At 52.1% G+C, this 19,920-nt stretch overlaps 1 protein-coding gene across 1 annotated transcript in view; it reads right to left on the reverse strand.

Annotated features, from left to right (window-relative positions):
- dcst1 (DC-STAMP domain containing 1) overlaps positions 1 to 19,920 on the reverse strand; it is a 109,266-nt gene that overhangs the window by 87,610 nt on the left and 1,736 nt on the right. Inside the window, exons 2-6 of the mRNA XM_073059915.1 lie at positions 19,085 to 19,210; positions 14,342 to 14,416; positions 13,000 to 13,128; positions 6,749 to 6,888; positions 2,825 to 2,999 (exon numbers count right to left, since the gene is read on the reverse strand). Coding sequence (XP_072916016.1) covers positions 2,825 to 2,999; positions 6,749 to 6,888; positions 13,000 to 13,123 — 439 coding nt within the window. The 5' untranslated portion in view covers positions 13,124 to 13,128; positions 14,342 to 14,416; positions 19,085 to 19,210. The remainder of the gene's footprint in view (positions 1 to 2,824; positions 3,000 to 6,748; positions 6,889 to 12,999; positions 13,129 to 14,341; positions 14,417 to 19,084; positions 19,211 to 19,920) is intronic.

Genomic DNA, 19,920 nt, shown 5'->3' on the forward strand with positions numbered 1-19,920 from the left:
ACAGTCATTCAGCATGGAATCAGGCCCTTTGGCCCACCAAGTCCATGCTGACCATCAACCACACACTTATGCAACCACCCGCCCACATTCCAGCATCTACAGTTGATAAAGGATACTTTATGGACCGCACACATTTACATCTGTTACAATTTGCCATCGTGTACTGGTCTGGGCTGGACAACATTCTACAGCTGTGCTGAGGAGAGCATTCTAACTGGCTGCGTCACCGTCTGGTATGGAGGTGCCACTGCACAGGGTCGGAAAAATGCTGCAGAAATTTATAAACTCAGCCAGCTCCGTTATGGGCATGAGCCTCCCCACCATTGAGGACATCTTCAAAAGGTGATGCCTCAAGAAGGCACTGCCCATCATTAAGAAACCCCTTCACCCAGGACATGCCATCTTCTCATTGCTACCATCAAGGAGGAGGTATTTATAGGGCCACTCAGTCTCCTACACTCGTGGTAGCGAGTCCCAGTTTGCCCAACATCTCCCTATAACACACATCCTCAAGTCCTGAGTAAGCCGAAATCAGAGCTGGAGAACCTTTCTGAGAGCATGTGCCCTAATAAGTAATAATCTTTTAAACTATTTTCTCACGTGGCAGGGTAATTTTCAGCAAAGATTACCACTGATTGATGAATTCATAACAATAATTATGGACTTTTTTCAAGGAAAAAAGGATGTTGCTTATTTACATGTATTATTAGTTAATAGAAGTATATTACAGTTCATATAACAATGACACAGAAATAAATGAAGCATTTTAGAAAACTTGTTCAAAAATAATTATTACTATTCTTTTAAAGAGACAATTGAAAAATAACATCATTTCTAAATAGTATTGTTATTGTAACCTTTTACTATCTAAATGCAGATGTATGCATCAGGTCTGTGAGGATTCTAAAACGTGTCATCCAACGTCATGTGTTCTGACCACCGTCTAGCTAGCACCAAGCCGGCCGGCGTGAGACGTTTAATGTGAAACATCCCACTGCTGTCAGGTTGGACAAAAGTCATTCGCTGCTTTATTTGGCAGTGACGATAGTGATTATGTATCTTATTTTATGGGAGTGGTTTTAAAGAATCGAGGGGCAGCACTGCATGCCACGTGCCAATAAAACTGTTGTGCGTTGCCATATGTTCACCTCTCTTCTTTGCACTGCTCAAAGTACAAACTTCAAAGTAAATTTATTATCAAATACGTACATCAGAATTGAAATCAGGTTTAATATCAGCAGCATATGTGGCGAAATGTGTTAACTTTACTGCAGTGGGACAACAAAATACATGATAAATAGAGAAAAGACTGAACTTCAGTAATTATATACACAGTGCATGCATTAGTTAAGATAAAGTAAGTAGTGCAAAAAACAGAAATAAATTTTAAAAAAGTAGTGAGGTAGTGTTCATGGGTTCAGTGTCCACCTCCTTAAAGATGCCATATACCATATACTAGCTTGGGATTCATTTTCTTGCAGGCATTCACAATACAACCAAAAGTACAATAGAATCAAGGAAAAACTACACAGAAAGACTGACTGATGTGCAAAGTAAGACAAACCATGCAAATACAAAATAATAATAAATACATAAATAATACCGAGAACATGAATCGTAAAGTCCTTGAAACGGAGTCCATAGGTTGTGGAATCAATCCAGTGTTAAGGTGAGTGAAGTTATCCATGCCGGTTCAGGCGCTGGACTTCCCAGTTCAATTCCAGTGCAGTCTCTAACGAACACTGTGCGTCCTCCCCATGGAACAAATGGGTTTTCCCCGAGTGCTCTGGTTTCCTCCCACAGTCCAAAGATGTACCGGCTAGGTTAATTGATCATTGTAAATTATCCTGTGATTAGGTTAGGGTTAATCAGGGTCATCAGGGGGTTGCTGAGGCACGGTGGTTCGGAGAACTGGAAGACCCCGCTCCATGCCATATTGCTAAATAAATACCTGACGGATGAAGGGTAAGAACTGTTCCTGAGCCTGCTGGTGTGGGACCTAAGGCTGCTGCACCTCCCACCTGATGGCTGCAGCGACAAGACAGCATGACAGAATGGCGGTCGTTCTTGATGATGGATACTGCTTTCTTGCGGCAGCGATCTGCTCAATGGTGGAGAGGGCTTTACCGGTGATGGGCTGGGCTGTATCCACCACTTTATGAAAATATTCTGTTTTGAATTGAATGACATGTTATGGCAGGGTGATGAAAACTGAACATAATACTCCATGTAAACATGAGAAAATCTGCAGATGCTGGAAATTCAAGCAACACACACAAAATGGTGGTGGAACGCAGCAGGCCAGGCAGCATCTATAGGAAGAAGTACAGTCGACATTTTGGGCCGAGACCCTTTATTAGGACTAACGGAAAGAAGAGATAGTAAGAGATTTGAAGGTGAGAAGGGGAGGGGGAGATCTGGAATGATAGGAGAAGACAGGAGGGGGAGGGATGAAGCTGAGAGCCGGAAAGGTGATTGGCGAAAGGGATACAGAGCTGGAGAAGGGAAAGGATCATGGGACGGGAGGCCTAAGGAGAAAGAAAGGGGGAGGGGAGCACCAGAGGGAGATGGAGAGCAGGCAAGGAGTGATTGTGAGAGGGACAGAGACAGAGAAAAAAGGGGGGGAGAAATAATAAATAAGGATTGGGTAAGAAGGGGAGGAGGGCATTAACAGAAGTTAGAGAAATCAATGTTCATGTCATCAGGTTGGAGGCTACCCAATCAACGTCTTGTACATCTGCAACATAACATCCCAAATCCTATAGTCAGTGCCCTGACTGGCGAAGGCCAGCGTGCCAACAATAAAATGGGGAAAGTGACTCACATTCACAACGCATCTTTGTGTTCCGCTCGAAGAGCTTCTGCGTGGTGAGGTTTCTTTCCTTGTCGCTCTGCGCCTTGGAGATATCATAGCCTTCCTTTGAGATGATCTGGTTGTTGACCTCATTGAAAGATGATTTTACCTGCATGGTGCCTTTGCCAAATTTCTGGCTGTCATCCTGAATGGAGCACAGAAAAGATGTTAAACTGCCCCTCCTACAGCCTGATGCTCCCTCCTGTGGCACACCCCCTCATCATTCCTCCCTCCCCAGTGATTCCACCTCCCCACAATGCTCTCTCCTCACTGCCCCTTCCGCAGTGCGGCAGTCCCTCCTCACCACCCTCCATGGCTCACCCTCCTCAACACTCCTTCCACAGTGCTCCCTTCTCAACACCCCTCTCACATCGCGGAACCCCCTCCTCGCTGTCCCTACTCCTCGTTCCTCCCACCGCGTGGCATTCCCTCATCCTGCATGTCAGCACACCCCTTGCTGACCCTCACAGGGTGATACTGACACTCCTGCAGCACGGTATTCCCTCTTCACTGCCCTCCCACAACGCAGTGCCCCCCCTCCTCTGCGCCTCTCATGGCGATCTCTCTCCTTTCTCACCACCCTACGGTGCAACGCCCGGAAGGTATGAGGAGAGGATGAGTCCCAGGATGGGAAACAATGCACGAACAGTGAGGAGGCCGAGAGAGAAAGGAGCAGGGAGAGGAGGGCAGAGGAGATTAGCTGAAGGAGGAAAAGGACAGGGAGTGGAATGAGGGATGTGGAACAGGTAGGGATGTGAAGATAAGGTCAGGGAAAGGGAGAAGGAACATAGGAAATGTGTGTTAAATGGGAAAGTGGAGTGAGATACGAGGAAGGGGCTTGGGCAGAATGGTGAACTAGGTGGGAAGAGGATGATACAGTCACAGAGAGGCAAAGCGTTTTTATCTTTATTTATTTAGAGATAGAGCACAGAACAGGCCCTTTGGGCCCAATGAGTCACACTGCCCAGCAACTCACCTACTTAAACCCAAGCCTAATCACAGAACAATTTACAATGGCCAATTAACCTACCAACTGGTACAGCTTTGGACGGTGGGAAGAAAGCCCAACGACCCGAGCTGTAACAGTGTCACATGACTCACCAGAGCAAGGGGGATGGAGAGGGAGATGGGAAGATGGAGAGAGGGAGGGAGGTGAGATGGAGAGGGGGAAAGAGGATGGGATGAAAGGGTGTGGACAAAGGAGATGTTCCCTCCACTCTTCTCTCCCTGCTCCTTTCCCTCTCCACACTCCTCAGCACCTTCTGTGTTGTTTACTCTCCTCACTCTCTTCCTCATCTGGGTACTGCACTGGAGGGTGGTAACGTAGGAGCACTACCCCGTGGGTGGGTGGTAAGGAGGGAGTACTACCCCGCAGGCAGGTGAAAACGAGGGAGCACTACCCCGTGGGTGGGGTGGTAAGGAGGGAGTACTACCCCGCGGGCAGGTGGTAACGAGGGAGCACTACCCCGCAGGCGGGGGTGGTAAGGAGGGAGCACTATCCCGTGGGTGGGGTGGTAAGGAGGGAGCACTACCCCGCGGGAGGGTGGTAAGGAGGGAGCACTACCCCACGGGAGGGTGGTAACGGGGAGCACTACCCCGTGGGTGGGGTGGTAAGGAGGGAGCACTACCCCACGGGAGGGTGGTAACGGGGAGCACTACCCCGTGGGTGGGGTGGTAAGGAGGGAGCACTACCCCGCGGGAGGGTGGTAACGGGGAGCACTACCCCACGGGTGGGGTGGTAAGGAGGGAGCACTACCCCGCGGGTGGGGTGGTAACGGGGAGCACTACCCCACGGGTGGGGTGGTAAGGAGGGAGCATACCCACGGCTGGGGTGGTAAGGAGGGAGCACTACCCCGTGGCTGGGGTGGTAACGGGGAGCACTACCCCACGGCTGGGGTGGTAAGGAGGGAGCACTACCCCGTGGGAGGGTGGTAACGGGGAGCACTACCCCACGGGTGGGGTGGTAAGGAGGGAGTACTACCCCGCGGGCAGGTGGTAACGAGGGAGCACTACCCCGCAGGTGGGGTGGTAAGGAGGGAGCACTACCCCACGGGTGGGGTGGTAACGGGGAGCACTACCCCACGGGCGGGGTGGTAAGGAGGGAGCACTACCCCACGGGAGGGTGGTAAGGAGGGAGCACTACCCCACGGGAGGGTGGTAAGGAGGGAGCATACCCCGCGGGCGGGGTGGTAAGGAGGGAGCACTACCCCGTGGGAGGGTGGTAACGGGGAGCACTACCCCACGGGTGGGGTGGTAAGGAGGGAGCACTACCCCACGGGCGGGGTGGTAAGGAGGGAGCACTACCCCGTGGGAGGGTGGTAACGGGGAGCACTACCCCGTGGGTGGGGTGGTAAGGAGGGAGCACTACCCCACGGGCGGGGTGGTAAGGAGGGAGCACTACCCCGTGGGAGGGTGGTAACGGGGAGCACTACCCCACGGCTGGGGTGGTAAGGAGGGAGCACTACCCCGTGGCTGGGGTGGTAAGGAGGGAGCACTACCCCACGGGCGGGGTGGTAAGGAGGGAGCACTACCCCGTGGGAGGGTGGTAACGGGGAGCACTACCCCGTGGGTGGGGTGGTAAGGAGGGAGCACTACCCCACGGGCGGGGTGGTAAGGAGGGAGCACTACCCCGTGGGAGGGTGGTAACGGGGAGCACTACCCCACGGCTGGGGTGGTAAGGAGGGAGCACTACCCCGTGGGAGGGTGGTAACGGGGAGCACTACCCCACGGGTGGGGTGGTAACGGGGAGCACTACCCCACGGGTGGGGTGGTAAGGAGGGAGCACTACCCCACGGGAGGGTGGTAAGGAGGGAGCACTACCCCACGGGTGGGGTGGTAAGGAGGGAGTACTACCCCGCGGGCAGGTGGTAACGAGGGAGCACTACCCCGCAGGTGGGGTGGTAAGGAGGGAGCACTACCCCACGGGTGGGGTGGTAACGGGGAGCACTACCCCACGGGCGGGGTGGTAAGGAGGGAGCACTACCCCACGGGTGGGGTGGTAACGGGGAGCACTACCCCACGGGAGGGGTGGTAACGGGGAGCACTGCCCCACGGGCGGGGTGGTAAGGAGGGAGCACTACCCCACGGGCGGGGTGGTAAGGAGGGAGCACTACCCCGCGGGAGGGTGGTAACGAGGGAGCATACCCCGCGGGCGGGGGTGGTAAGGAGGGAGCACTACCCCGCGGGTGGAGTGGTAACGGGGAGCACTACCCCACAGGTGGGGTGGTAACAGGGGAGCACTACCCCGCAGGTGGGGTGGTAACGGGGGAGCACTACCCCGCAGGTGGGGTGGTAACAGGGGAGCATACCCACGGCTGGGGAGGTAAGGAGGGAGCACTACCCCACAGGTGGGGTGGTAACGAGGGAGCATACCCCGTGGCTGGGGTGGTAAGAGGGAGTATTGTGATATGGTAGGGACATGGAGAAGGGGTAGGTTGATAGTGGGAAGATGGGGGGGCGGTTGGAGGTGTGGAATTGGTTGGAGTCAAGTATGAAGTGGAGACGGAAGAGAATAGAGGGGGTAATGGAAAGAGGGGGTGGAAGGGGGTGCAGAGAGTGGAGGGGAGAGGAGCAGAGGAAGGGAGGATGAGGGGTGAAGAAAGAGAATTGGGAGAGAGCGAGGAGGGTGAAGAGTTGTGGGGAATGGGGTGAGAGGAGAGCACTGGGTTGGGACAGGACAGATGATGGGAGGGTTGGGAAAGTGGGAGGGGTGGGGACAGAGGAGTAGGGGAAGGGAGGGTGAGGGCTGAAGGGAGAAGAATGGGAGGAGAGCAGTGGGAAGGGCAAGGAACGATGGGGGAGGATCAGGGGAAGGGGTGAGGAGAAACAGGAAGGGGAGAGGGATGGGATGGTGAGGGGTGGGGGCGGGGAAGGGCAAGTGCTGTGGGTCCAGACCATCATGTTGAGGATAATGTTCTTCATGGGCAAGAGCATCATCTTCCACAGCAGCTTGGTGTGGTTAATCTGAAGCTCTACGGTGCAGCTCACGGACTCACTCACCACCTCGATGTTCTTCTCGATGTTCGACATGGGCCCTAACACCAAATTGTTTGGTGGGGAAAGAGAAGGTGGAACACTTCACACAAATAACAACGAATGGAATCACCTCATTACAACCATCACAGCCTCAGCAGCCCCAGCCAACAGACCATCTGCGCCTCGTGCGAGTTAACTGTTGGAACTTCACTGGTATTGATAATTAGTTTATTATTGTCGTGTTTCGAGATACAGTGAAAAGTTTCTGTCTGCCTGCCACCCAGAAAGATCACGCCACACATAAACACATAAGATTCTGCAGATGCTGGAAATCCAATGTAAAATACACAAAGTCTGGAGGAGCTCAGCAGGCCGACAGCGTCTGTGGAGGGAACAGGACACGGGTTCGGCACAAAATGTCAGTTGTTTATTCTCCTCCACAGATGCTGTCCGACCTCCCCAGTTCCCCCATCACTTTGGATTTGTTATTCCATATATAAGTACAGAAAACAGAATGAAGAATAAAATGTTACAGTTAACGAGCAAGAGTAGTGCAGACAGACAATAAAATGCAAGGACCACGATGAGCTAGATTGGGAGGTCAAGAGCCCACTGTGTGGGGTCCATTCAAGAGTCTGATAACAGTGACTCTTGAGGCAGCCCTTGACTATGGTGGTACATGCTTTCTGGCTTTTGTATCTGCTGCCCAAAGAGAGAAGTTTGGGGTGGGTGAGGTCTTTGATTCTGCTGCCTGCTTTACTGAGGCAGCAAGAAGTGCAGACAGAGTCCATGGAGGCCTGTCAACACACAGGCCTGCGCTGAATCCCAGCAGAGAAACCTTGTTTGTCCCAGACTCCCTGAAGCAGGAAATCTGTGCACAGCAAGACCCACAATCAGGAGAGGGATGTTCATGGGTGGTGAAATAGCAGTGGCTCTGAATGCCAGTGGCACCTGCACTTTTTACTCCCACCCGAGATACAGGGCCTTGGCTTGACGTCACACCCGAGGGGCAGCTCCTTCCATAATAAAACACATGCTCATCATTAACTCTGCCACCGCACAGCGCTCCTTCCTCACTGCCTCTCCCACGGCCTGGCTCTCCCTCCACGTCGCCCATCCCACAGCCATTCTGAGCTCCAAGCCGGCCTCATTGTCCCACCTCAACATTCAAAATAAATTTATTACCAAAGTAACATATATGTCACCTTACACTACCTTGAGATTCATTTTCTTGCAGGCATTCACAGGAAAGAAAAGAAATACAACAGAATTTATGACAAACTATACATAAACAGACGAAGAAAGACAATCAGTGTGCTGAAGACAACAAACTGGTGCAAATAAAAATGATACGGAAACACGAGTTGTAATGACTCCTTGAAAATGGATTCTGTACGTCATAGAATCAGTTCAGAATAGTGTGAATGAAGTTATCCTCGCTGTTTAAGGAGGCTGATCGTTGAAAGGTAATAACTGTTCCCGAACCCAGTGGTGTGGGGCCTGCCTTATGTACCTTCTGCCCAATGGTAGTAGCAAGTATAGAGCATGGCATACCAGGCCCTGAAGTAGCCGATTATTTCCCACCGCTGCCTGTAAGGAGTTTGTGATATTGTGGGTCTCCTCCGGATTCCTCGCACAGTCCAAAGACGTACCGGTTGGTAGGTTAACTGATCATTGTAAAGTGTCCCATGATTAAACTGGGTATTGCTTGGTGACACAGCTCGAAGGGCCAGAAGGGCCTGTTCGGTGCTGAACCACAATAAATAAATAAATCGAAAGGATACTCTCCACCGTGCATCTATAGAGGTTTTCCAAAGTTTTTGGTGACATGCCAAATCAACACACTTGTAAGAAATTAGAGGATTTTTGTGTCTTCTTTGTAATGGCATTTACGTGCTGGTCCCAGGACAGATCCTCTGATATTTTGACACCAAGCAACTGAGCCTCTCTACTTCTATTCCCCTAAAGAGTACTATCTCATGTACCTCCTTCCTGTAGTTGATAATCAGCTCATTGCAAACCCTCACATTCCACCTCCCCACACAGACAGGATCCTAATTGGCACTGTCCCACTTTCATAGTTCTCACACTTGCAATCAAATCCACCACCAGTAACACCTACCCGCCCACCGCCCCCCCACACACAACCCCCTTCTCTATAACTACCTATACCTAACCCATCTCTGTAACCTCCTCCAGCCCGTACACTCTTCCCCATTTCTGTAACCCCCTCCAGCCATACACGCCTCCCTGTCTCTGTAACCACTCCAGTCCCTACACGCCTCCCTGTCTCTGTAACCCCCTCCAACCCCTACACCCTTCCCTGTCTCTGTAACCACTCCAGTCCCTACGCCCTTCCCTGTCTCTGTAACCACTCCAGTCCCTACACGCCTCCCTGTCTCTGTAACCACTCCAGTCCCTACGCCCTTCCCTGTCTCTGTAACCACTCCAGTCCCTACGCCCTTCCCTGTCTCTGTAACCACTCCAGTCCCTACACCCCTCCCTGTCTCTGTAACCACTCCAGTCCCTACGCCCCTCCATGTCTCTGTAACCACTCCAGTCCCTACACCCTTCCCTGTCTCTGTAACCACTCCAGTCCCTACGCCCTTCCCTGTCTCTGTAACCACTCCAGTCCCTACACGCCTCCATCTCTGTAACCACTCCAGTCCCTACACCCTTCCCTGTCTCTGTAACCACTCCAGTCCCTACACCCTTCCCTGTCTCTGTAACCACTCCAGTCCCTACGCCCTTCCCTGTCTCTGTAACCACTCCAGTCCCTACGCCCTTCCCTGTCTCTGTAACCACTCCAGTCCCTACACGCCTCCATCTCTGTAACCACTCCAGTCCCTACACCCTTCCCTGTCTCTGTAACCACTCCAGTCCCTACACCCTTCCCTGTCTCTGTAACCACTCCAGTCCCTACGCCCTTCCCTGTCTCTGTAACCACACCAGTCCCTACGCCCTTCCCTGTCTCTGTAACCACTCCAGTCCCTACGCCCTTCCCTGTCTCTGTAACCACTCCAGTCCCTACGCCCTTCCCTGTCTCTGTAACCACTCCAGTCCCTACACCCTTCCCTGTCTCTGTAACCACTCCAGTCCCTACACCCTTCCCTGTCTCTGTAACCACTCCAGTCCCTACACCCCACTCTGTCTCTGTAACCACTCCAGTCCCTACACCCCTCCCCGTCTCTGTAACCACTCCAGTCCCTACACCCTTCCCTGTCTCTGTAACCACTCCAGTCCCTACACCCTTCCCTGTCTCTGTAACCACTCCAGTCCCTTCCCTTCCCTGTCTCTGTAACCACTCCAGTCCCTACACCCTTCCCTGTCTCTGTAACCACTCCAGTCCCGACACCCTTCCCTGTCTCTGTAACCACTCCAGTCCCTACACCCTTCCCCATCTCTGTAACCACTCCAGTCCCTACACCCCTCCCTGTCTCTGTAACCACTCCAGTCCCTACACCCTTCCCTGTCTCTGTAACCACTCCAGTCCCTACACGCCTCCCTGTCTCTGTAACCACTCCAGTCCCTACGCCCTTCCCTGTCTCTGTAACCACTCCAGTCCCTACACCCTTCCCTGTCTCTGTAACCACTCCAGTCCCTACGCCCCTCCCTGTCTCTGTAACCACTCCAGTCCCTACACCCTTCCCCATCTCTGTAACCACTCCAGTCCCTACACCCCGCCCTGTCTCTGTAACCACTCCAGTCCCTACACGCCTCCCTGTCTCTGTAACCGCTCCAGTCCCTACACCCTTCCCCATCTCTGTAACCACTCCAGTCCCTACACCCCGCCCTGTCTCTGTAACCACTCCAGTCCCTACACGCCTCCCTGTCTCTGTAACCGCTCCAGTCCCTACACCCTTCCCCAGCTCTGTAACCACTCCAGTCCCTACACCCTTCCCTGTCTCTGTAACCACTCCAGTCCCTACACCCTTCCCTGTCTCTGTAACCACTCCAGTCCCTACACCCTTCCCTGTCTCTGTAACCACTCCAGCCCCTACACCCTTCCCTGTCTCTGTAACCACTCCAGTCCCTACACCCTTCCCTGTCTCTGTAACCACTCCAGTCCCTACCCCTCCCTGTCTCTGTAACTACTCCAGTCCCTACACCCTTCCCCATCTCTGTAACCACTCCAGTCCCTACACGCCTCCCTGTCTCTGTAACCACTCCAGTCCCTACACCCTTCCCTGTCTCTGTAACCACTCCAGTCCCTACCCTTCCCTGTCTCTGTAACCCCCTCCAGCCCCTACACCCTTCCCCAGCTCTGTAACCCCCTCTGGCCCCTACACCCCTCCCTGTCTCTGTAACCACTCCAGTCCCTACACGCCTCCCTGTCGCTGTAACCACTCCAGTCCCTACACCCCTCCCTGTCTCTGTAACCACTCCAGTCCCTACACCCTTCCCCAGCTCTGTAACCTCTCTTGTCCCTACACCCTTCCCCAGCTCTGTAACCACTCCAGTCCCTACACCCTTCCCTGTCTCTGTAACCCCCTCCAGTCCCTACACCCCTCCCTGTCTCTGTAACCACTCCAGTCCATACACGCTTCTATCTCTGTAACCCCTCTCCTTTTCCCTGATACCCCTTTCAGCTCCTATACTCCTCCCCATCTCAGTAAAACCCCGATCTCTACATCCATCCCTGCTTCTGTAAACCCTATCCAACCCCAACGTCCAGCCCCATTTCTGAGACCCCTTCCAGCCTCTACACTTCTCTATTTCTGTAACGGTCCCTACATCTCTCCCCATCTCTGTAACTCCATTTGGCCGCCACCGATCCCTATTGCTGTAATCCCTCTCCATCCCCTGCACCTCTCCCTGTCTGAGACCCCTTGCTGCCTGTGTACCCCTCCCTGTCTCCATGACTTCCCCCAGCCATCACCAGCAGCACCTACACCTGCCTTCAACCCCTCCAACCAAGCTTCCGGTCATTGCAGCAAACATCCCACAATATTGTCACTGCTGAAACTGTTCCTATTGATGTTACAATAAAGCAGGGCAGAGAGAGACTGGAGATATTATTTAATCCTCTATGTGTGGTTTATCAGTAAATGAGATCTCGCTTGGTCAAAACATTATCCATATCCAGCAGGCAACACGAGTGAATCTGCAGATGCTGGAAATAAATAAAAACACAAAATGCTGGCAGAACTCAGCAGGCCAGACAGCATCTATGGGAGGAGGTAGTGACAACGTTTCGGGCCGAAACCCTTCACACGTCGTCCCATAGATGCTGTCTGGCCTGCTGAGTTCTGCCAGCATTTTGTGTTTTTATCCAGATGTCCTATACCTGGTATGAAAACACCAATACCCAGGAGTGGAAAAGTCTACAGAGAATGGTGGCTGCAGCTCAGTCCGTCATTGGCAAAGGGCCCTCCCCACCATTAAACACACCTACAAGGAGCACCACTGCAAGAAAACAGCATCCACCATCAAGGATCAGCACCTCTTCATCTTTGGAAAGCTCTCTTCTCACTACTACCATTAGGTCCCACACCACCAGCTTCAGGAACAGTTATTACCCTTTAACCATCGGGCTCCTGAATCGGCATGGATAACTTCATTCACCTCAATACTGAATGGATTCCATAACCTATAGACTCACTTTCGATGACTCTACAACTCAGTATTGTTTATATCTGTACAATTTGTCTTCTTTTGGACATTGGTTGTTTGTCAGTCTTGTTTTTCATAACTTTTATTGTATTACTTTATTTTCCTGCGAACGCCTGCAGAAAATCAAATCTCAGGGTAGTATATAGTGACGTACAAGTACTTTGATAATAAATTTACTTTGAACTTTGACTATTAATGAAATCTTAACTAGTACATTACCAACTGGAGATCAATCAATGAGTTATTTTCAAGCCTATTACACCTTTCCACCAATCAATGAAATCTTGTTAGGTATTTTAGCCCTGTCCATCAATAAATCAACCAATGAGATCTGGTCTGGTCTAAATATTACTGCCACCCACTAGCTCCAATTGGTCCCCAACGAAAGTCTACCAACATTAAGTATTGGTATTCCCAGTCAGCTCCAGTGCCCAACATCTCCTGAATGGGGAGAAAATCCCAATCTGTTTATAGTCTGCTCAGTGATTCTCTATGACAGTAGCTCTCCCTTAACCCAGACCGCTGGACCCCGAACGCTGTGGATCGCTGACTCTTACCTTCCATGATGGCGCTGATGAGAAGCAGCAGCAGGATCCCACGGCCTTCCCCACCCAGCATGTTCGGCAACATGACCAGAATGGCACACCGGTAGTATGCTGAGATACTCCAGCCCAACGCCATGACACCTGAACACACAATGAAAGTCACGGAAGGAATGATTCCGCAAAGCCTGCTGCAGGGGCAGATGGTAAACTGCCTGTGACTGCACTCGGCCCGTAGAAGAAGAGAAGATTCAAAAGGAAGAAAGAAGCATACTTAAGGTTTAGGAAGCAAAAAATCAGACAGAGCTCTGGAGAGGTACAAGGTAGCCAGAAAGAAGGGACTGAGGAGATCTAGGAGAAATAAGAAGGCCCTGGAAAATAGCATTAATTAAAATCTCGAGGTGTTCTACACGTGCATGAAGAACAGGGACAGTGAGGGTAGAACTGCTCAGGGATAAAAGGGGAAACATGTTGGAGGACATGGGGATGCCCTTAATGAATACTTTGTTTCAGGGTTCACCAGTGAAAGGCACTTTGACAAACGCGAGATCAGCATAGAGCAGGCTAAAGTACTGGAGCATGTCAAAGTTAAGGCTTTGAAGACATTGGGATAGATGTGTCTCTGAGGTCGGACAGATATACCTCAGGTTAGTACGGGAAGTGAAGGAAGAGATTGCTAGGGGTTTGACAACAATTTTTGCATCCTCACTGGCCTTAGAAGAATCGCCTGAAGACTGGAGGATGGCAAATGTTGTTCTGTTTTTCAAGAAAGGTAACAGGGATATAGGGATAATGCTGGGAATTACAAACCAGTGAGTTTTATGTAAGTGGTGGGCCAACTAATGGAGTAAGTTCTTAGACGCAGGATTTACGAGCATTTGGAGAATCATAATCTTATTAGGGGCTGTCAGCAAGGGCAGCACCCATCACGAAGGACCCCCATGCCCACTTTTCATGACTACCGTCAGGGAGAAGGTACAGGAGCCTAAAGACACACAATGTTTAAGGAACAGCTTTCTGAATAGTCCATGTAACGATGAACACTATGTCACTATTTTTATACTATATATTGAAATACTAATTATGTTTTTGTATGTTCCATATACGGTGGATTTCAGTTAACTGCAACATATCAGGACCATTTTGGCCCAACTAAGAGCTGCCTCAATTAGACAAAGTTTCATGGAAAAAGTTTTAAAGTATAGTAAAGACAAACTGAGGAACAAATTAATGAACTATTGAAAGTATATGAGAGTACTAAAAAGGATAATGTATAGTACTTTGCAGTGTACTGCTGTCACGAAACAATAAGTTTCAGAGTTGGTAAACTTGTTACTGATTCTGATGCATCACGTACTGGACAATCCATAGAGGATATAAATCTTGTGCTCCTCGTAAAGGTCCAGCCGGTCCACGACAAGGAAGTAGAAACCTGAAACACATAATTAGTTTTGCAGTGGGTGGTTGTCCTTCATTTCTGAGAAGGTTGTGTGTTCGAGTCTCACTCCGGCCAACTCTACTGCCGTGGCACGGAGAGAGCTCCACAGGGATGGAGAGACTACTTATCAATTACGGCATGGCTCAGTTAATTGGGCTATTAACCATGGAGGTCATTTCCAAGAGGGGGGCTAGGGATGTTTGGGGAGCAGTCCAAGAGGTATTCTTCCAGGGTCCTGAGGACAATAGAATCCTAGTCATACAACAGTACAGCATGGATAAGGCCCTTCGGCCCTACTAGTGTATGCCAAATACAGTGCCCACCAAACTAGCCCCAGTTTCCTGCATTTCACTCACATCCCTCCAAGCCCTGCCCTCCACATACCTATCCAAGTGATTCTGAACACCTGCCTCAACCACTTCCTCTGACAGTTCGTTGCATACACTCACCACCCGCTGGGTGGGAAATTAATGTGGAAGGCAGCCTTTCCTGACTGCATTTACTGAGAAAATGAATATAAAGTTTAATCCAGAAATTAAAAATGAAAACACAGCGTCCCTCTGCTGGGAGTGTGTGATGAGATGGAGTAAGAGGAGTTTCACTCTGTGTCTGACCCCGGGAGTGTGTGATGGGACGGTGTGGAGGGAGTTTCACTCTGTGTCTGACCCCGGGAGTGTGTGATGGGACAGTGTGGAGGGAGATTCACTCTGTGTCTGACCCCGGGAGTGTGTGATGGGACGGTGTGGAGGGAGTTTCACTCTGTGTCTGACCCCGGGAGTGTGTGATGGGATGGTGTGGAGGGAGTTTCACTCTGTGTCTGACCCCGGGAGTGTGTGATGGGACGGTGTGGAGGGAGCTTCACTCTGTGTCTGACCCCGGGAGTGTGTGATGGGACGGTGTGGAGGGAGTTTCACTCTGTGTCTGACCCCGGGAGTGTGTGATGGGACAGTGTAGAGGGAGTTTCACTCTGTCTGACCCTGGGAGTGTGTGATGGGACGGTGTAGAGGGAGTTTCACTCTGGGTCTGACCCCGGGAGTGTGTGATGGGACAGTGTAGAGGGAGTTTCACTCTGTCTGACCCTGGGAGTGTGTGATGGGACAGTGTAGAGGGAGTTTCACTCTGTGTCTGACCCCGGGAGTGTGTGATGGGACGGTTTGGAGGGAGTTTCACTCTGTGTCTGACCCCGGGAGTGTGTGATGGGACAGTGTGGAGGGAGTTTTACTCTGTGTCTGACCCCGGGAGTGTGTGATGGGACGGTGTGGAGGGAGTTTCACTCTGTGTCTGACCCCGGGAGTGTGTGATGGGACAGTGTAGAGGGAGTTTCACTCTGTCTGACCCTGGGAGTGTGTGATGGGACGGTGTAGAGGGAGTTTCACTCTGGGTCTGACCCCGGGAGTGTGTGATGGGACAGTGTAGAGGGAGTTTCACTCTGTCTGACCCTGGGAGTGTGTGATGGGACAGTGTAGAGGGAGTTTCACTCTGTGTCTGACCCCGGGAGTGTGTGATGGGACGGTTTGGAGGGAGTTTCACTCTGTGTCTGACCCCGGGAGTGTGTGATGGGACAGTGTGGAGGGAGTTTTACTCTGTGTCTGACCCCGGGAGTGTGTGATGGGACCGTGTGGAGGGAGATTCACTCTGTGTCTGACCCCGGGAGTGTGTGATGGGACGGTGTGGAGAGAGATTCACTCTGTGTCTGACCCCGGGAGTGTGTGATGGGACGGTGTAGAGGGAGCTTCACTCTGTGTCTGACCCCGGGAGTGTGTGATGGGACGGTGTAGAGGGAGCTTCACTCTGTGTCTGACCCAGGGAGTGTGTGATGGGACAGTGTAGAGGTAGTTTCACTCTGTGTCTGACCCCGGGAGTGTGTGATGGGACGGTGTGGAGGGAGTTTCACTCTGTGTCTGACCCCGGGAGTGTGTGATGGGACAGTGTAGAGGGAGTTTCACTCTGTGTCTGACCCCGGGAGTGTGTGATGGGACGGTGTGGAGGGAGTTTCACTCTGTATCTGACCCCGGGAGTGTGTGATGGGACAGTGTAGAGGGAGTTTCACTCTGTGTCTGACCCCGGGAGTGTGCGATGGGACGGTGTGGAGGGAGTTTCACTCTGTGTCTGACCCCGGGTGTGTGTGATGGGACGGTGTGGAGGGAGTTTCACTCTGTGTCTGACCCCGGGAGTGTGTGGAGGGAGGTTCACTCTGTGTCTGACCCCGGGAGTGTGTGGAGGGAGGTTCACTCTGTGTCTGACCCCGGGAGTGTGTGATGGGACAGTGTGGAGGGAGATTCACTCTGTGTCTGACCCCGGGAGTGTGTGATGGGACGGTGTGGAGGGAGTTTCACTCTGTATCTGACCCCGGGAGTGTGTGATGGGACGGTGTGGAGGGAGTTTCACTCTGTGTCTGACCCCGGGAGTGTGTGATGGGACGGTGTGGAGGGAGTTTCACTATGTGTCTGACCCCGGGAGTGTGTGATGGGACAGTGTAGAGGGAGTTTCACTCTGTCTGACCCTGGGAGTGTGTGATGGGACGGTGTAGAGGGAGTTTCACTCTGTGTCTGACCCCGGGAGTGTGTGATGGGACAGTGTAGAGGGAGTTTCACTCTGTCTGACCCTGGGAGTGTGTGATGGGACAGTGTAGAGGGAGTTTCACTCTGTCTGACCCTGGGAGTGTGTGATGGGACAGTGTAGAGGGAGTTTCACTCTGTGTCTGACCCCGGGAGTGTGTGATGGGACGGTTTGGAGGGAGTTTCACTCTGTGTCTGACCCCGGGAGTGTGTGATGGGACAGTGTAGAGGGAGCTTCACTCTGTGTCTGTCCCTGGGAGTGTGTGATGGGACCGTGTGGAGGGAGATTCACTCTGTGTCTGACCCCGGGAGTGTGTGATGGGACTGTGTAGAGGGAGTTTCACTCTGTGTCTGACCCGGGAGTGTGTGATGGGACGGTGTGGAGGGAGTTTCACTCTGTGTCTGACCCCGGGAGTGTGTGATGGGACGGTGTGGAGGGAGATTCACTCTGTGTCTGACCCCGGGAGTGTGTGATGGGACAGTGTAGAGGGAGCTTCACTCTGTCTGACCCTGGGAGTGTGTGATGGGACAGTGTAGAGGGAGTTTCACTCTGTGTCTGACCCCGGGAGTGTGTGATGGGACGGTTTGGAGGGAGTTTCACTCTGTGTCTGACCCCGGGAGTGTGTGATGGGACAGTGTAGAGGGAGCTTCACTCTGTGTCTGACCCTGGGAGTGTGTGATGGGACCGTGTGGAGGGAGATTCACTCTGTGTCTGACCCCGGGAGTGTGTGATGGGACTGTGTAGAGGGAGTTTCACTCTGTGTCTGACCCGGGAGTGTGTGATGGGACGGTGTGGAGGGAGTTTCACTCTGTGTCTGACCCCGGGAGTGTGTGATGGGACGGTGTGGAGGGAGATTCACTCTGTGTCTGACCCCGGGAGTGTGTGATGGGACGGTGTAGAGGGAGCTTCACTCTGTGTCTGACCCAGGGAGTGTGTGATGGGACAGTGTAGAGGTAGTTTCACTCTGTGTCTGACCCCGGGAGTGTGTGATGGGACGGTGTGGAGGGAGTTTAACTCTGTGTCTGACCCCGGGAGTGTGTGATGGGACGGTGTGGAGGGAGTTTCACTCTGTGTCTGACCCCGGGAGTGTGTGATGGGACAGTGTAGAGGGAGTTTCACTCTGTGTCTGACCCCGGGAGTGTGTGATGGGACGGTGTGGAGGGAGTTTCACTGTTTCTGACCCCGGGAGTGTGTGATGGGTCAGTGTAGAGGGAGTTTCACTCTGTGTCTGACCCCGGGAGTGTGCGATGGGACGGTGTGGAGGGAGTTTCACTCTGTGTCTGACCCCGGGTGTGTGTGATGGGACGGTGTGGAGGGAGTTTCACTCTGTGTCTGACCCCGGGAGTGTGTGGAGGGAGGTTCACTCTGTGTCTGACCCCGGGAGTGTGTGGAGGGAGGTTCACTCTGTGTCTGACCCCGGGAGTGTGTGATGGGACAGTGTGGAGGGAGATTCACTCTGTGTCTGACCCCCGGGAGTGTGCGATGGGATGGCGTGGAGGGAGTTTCACTCTGTGCCTGACCCCGGGAGTGTGTGGAGAAAGGTTCACTCTGTGTCTGACCCCGGGAGTGTGTGATGGGACGGCGTGGAGGGAGTTTCACTCTGTGTCTGACCCGGGAGTGTGTGATGGGACAGTGTGGAGGGAGTTTCACTCTGTGTCTGACCCCGGGAGTGTGTGATGGGACGGTGTGGAGGGAGTTTCACTCTACGTCCGTCCCCGGGAATGTGCGATGTAATGGAGTAAAGGGAGGCTCATTCTGAGTCTGACCCCAGGAGTCTCTAAAAAAAAATGTCTCTACTGAATCTTTCCTCTCTCACACTAAACCTATGCCCCTTAGTTTTAGACGACCTTACTACAGGGAAATAACTCCACCTTATCTATACCACTCACAATTTTATACACTTCTGTGTAGTTACCCCTCATTCTCCAATGTTCTAAAGAACAAAGTTTTAATTGCTATCTTCCTGTCATGAAATGGGAATCCAGAGACAGGGAAGAGATTTGGGAATCGACAGGATAGAGTGGCCAAAGTCTAGATCACTCCTACCCCAAACATAGGCAAATAATAAGAAGGCAAGGAGCATTTCCCCTTAATGTCACCTACCAATACTAAATATTGCTCCAATCGCAAAACCAAAGAAAATCTTGGAAATCCGGAATTCCGAGGGATCACTCCAAAGGAAACGATTGAAGTTTGAAGGACAGAACTTGCTGAGATAACTCTGGATGGCTGTAAAGAAAGCAGTGAGAATTTAAACAAAGGCCCCACTACACTGTCCCAAGATGGGCATTGGAAGGGCTCTTTCCACACTGTCCCATATCACACTTCTAAGGTCAGACACTGAGTGAAGCTCCCTCTGCACCACCCCACCACACTCCAAGGTCAGACACTGAGTGAAGCTCCCTCTGCACCAGGAGTTCCCAAACTTCATCAAAGAGCACAAGAAGTTTGGAGGAATCAGTGGCAGCATTCGCAATGCCCACAGGTTCGACTTCAGTGGCACAAACCTACCGTGTCACACCAATAGCTTTTGAGACCACCTAGTAAAGAAAGTCATTGAAATGAAACTGGAGGAAAAGAATTTTAACAAAGATGAAGGTCTCGTTCCAAGAACTGGAATTTGACTGTCAGCAAGGTGGGAGAGTGGCAGCCTGGCTGGATGAGGACAAACCAGTCAGGAGGGATGGAATATGGGGGTATAATTACCCGGACTGGACTAGACATGCCCAGCATCATCCCTGATGAAAATGGCTGAGTTTGTCATCAAAACATCGGTTATGATATACCTGGCTGAAAGCTCGAGACAGAGAGTGAAACTCCCTCTACACCATCCCATCACACACTCCCGGGGTCAGACACAGAGTGAATCTCCCTCTACACTGTCCCATCACACTCCCGGGGTCAGACACAGAGTGAAACTCCCTCCACACCGTCCCATC

Source organism: Hemitrygon akajei, chromosome 11, assembly GCF_048418815.1.
Source record: "Hemitrygon akajei chromosome 11, sHemAka1.3, whole genome shotgun sequence".
Lineage (NCBI taxonomy): Eukaryota > Metazoa > Chordata > Chondrichthyes > Myliobatiformes > Dasyatidae > Hemitrygon > Hemitrygon akajei.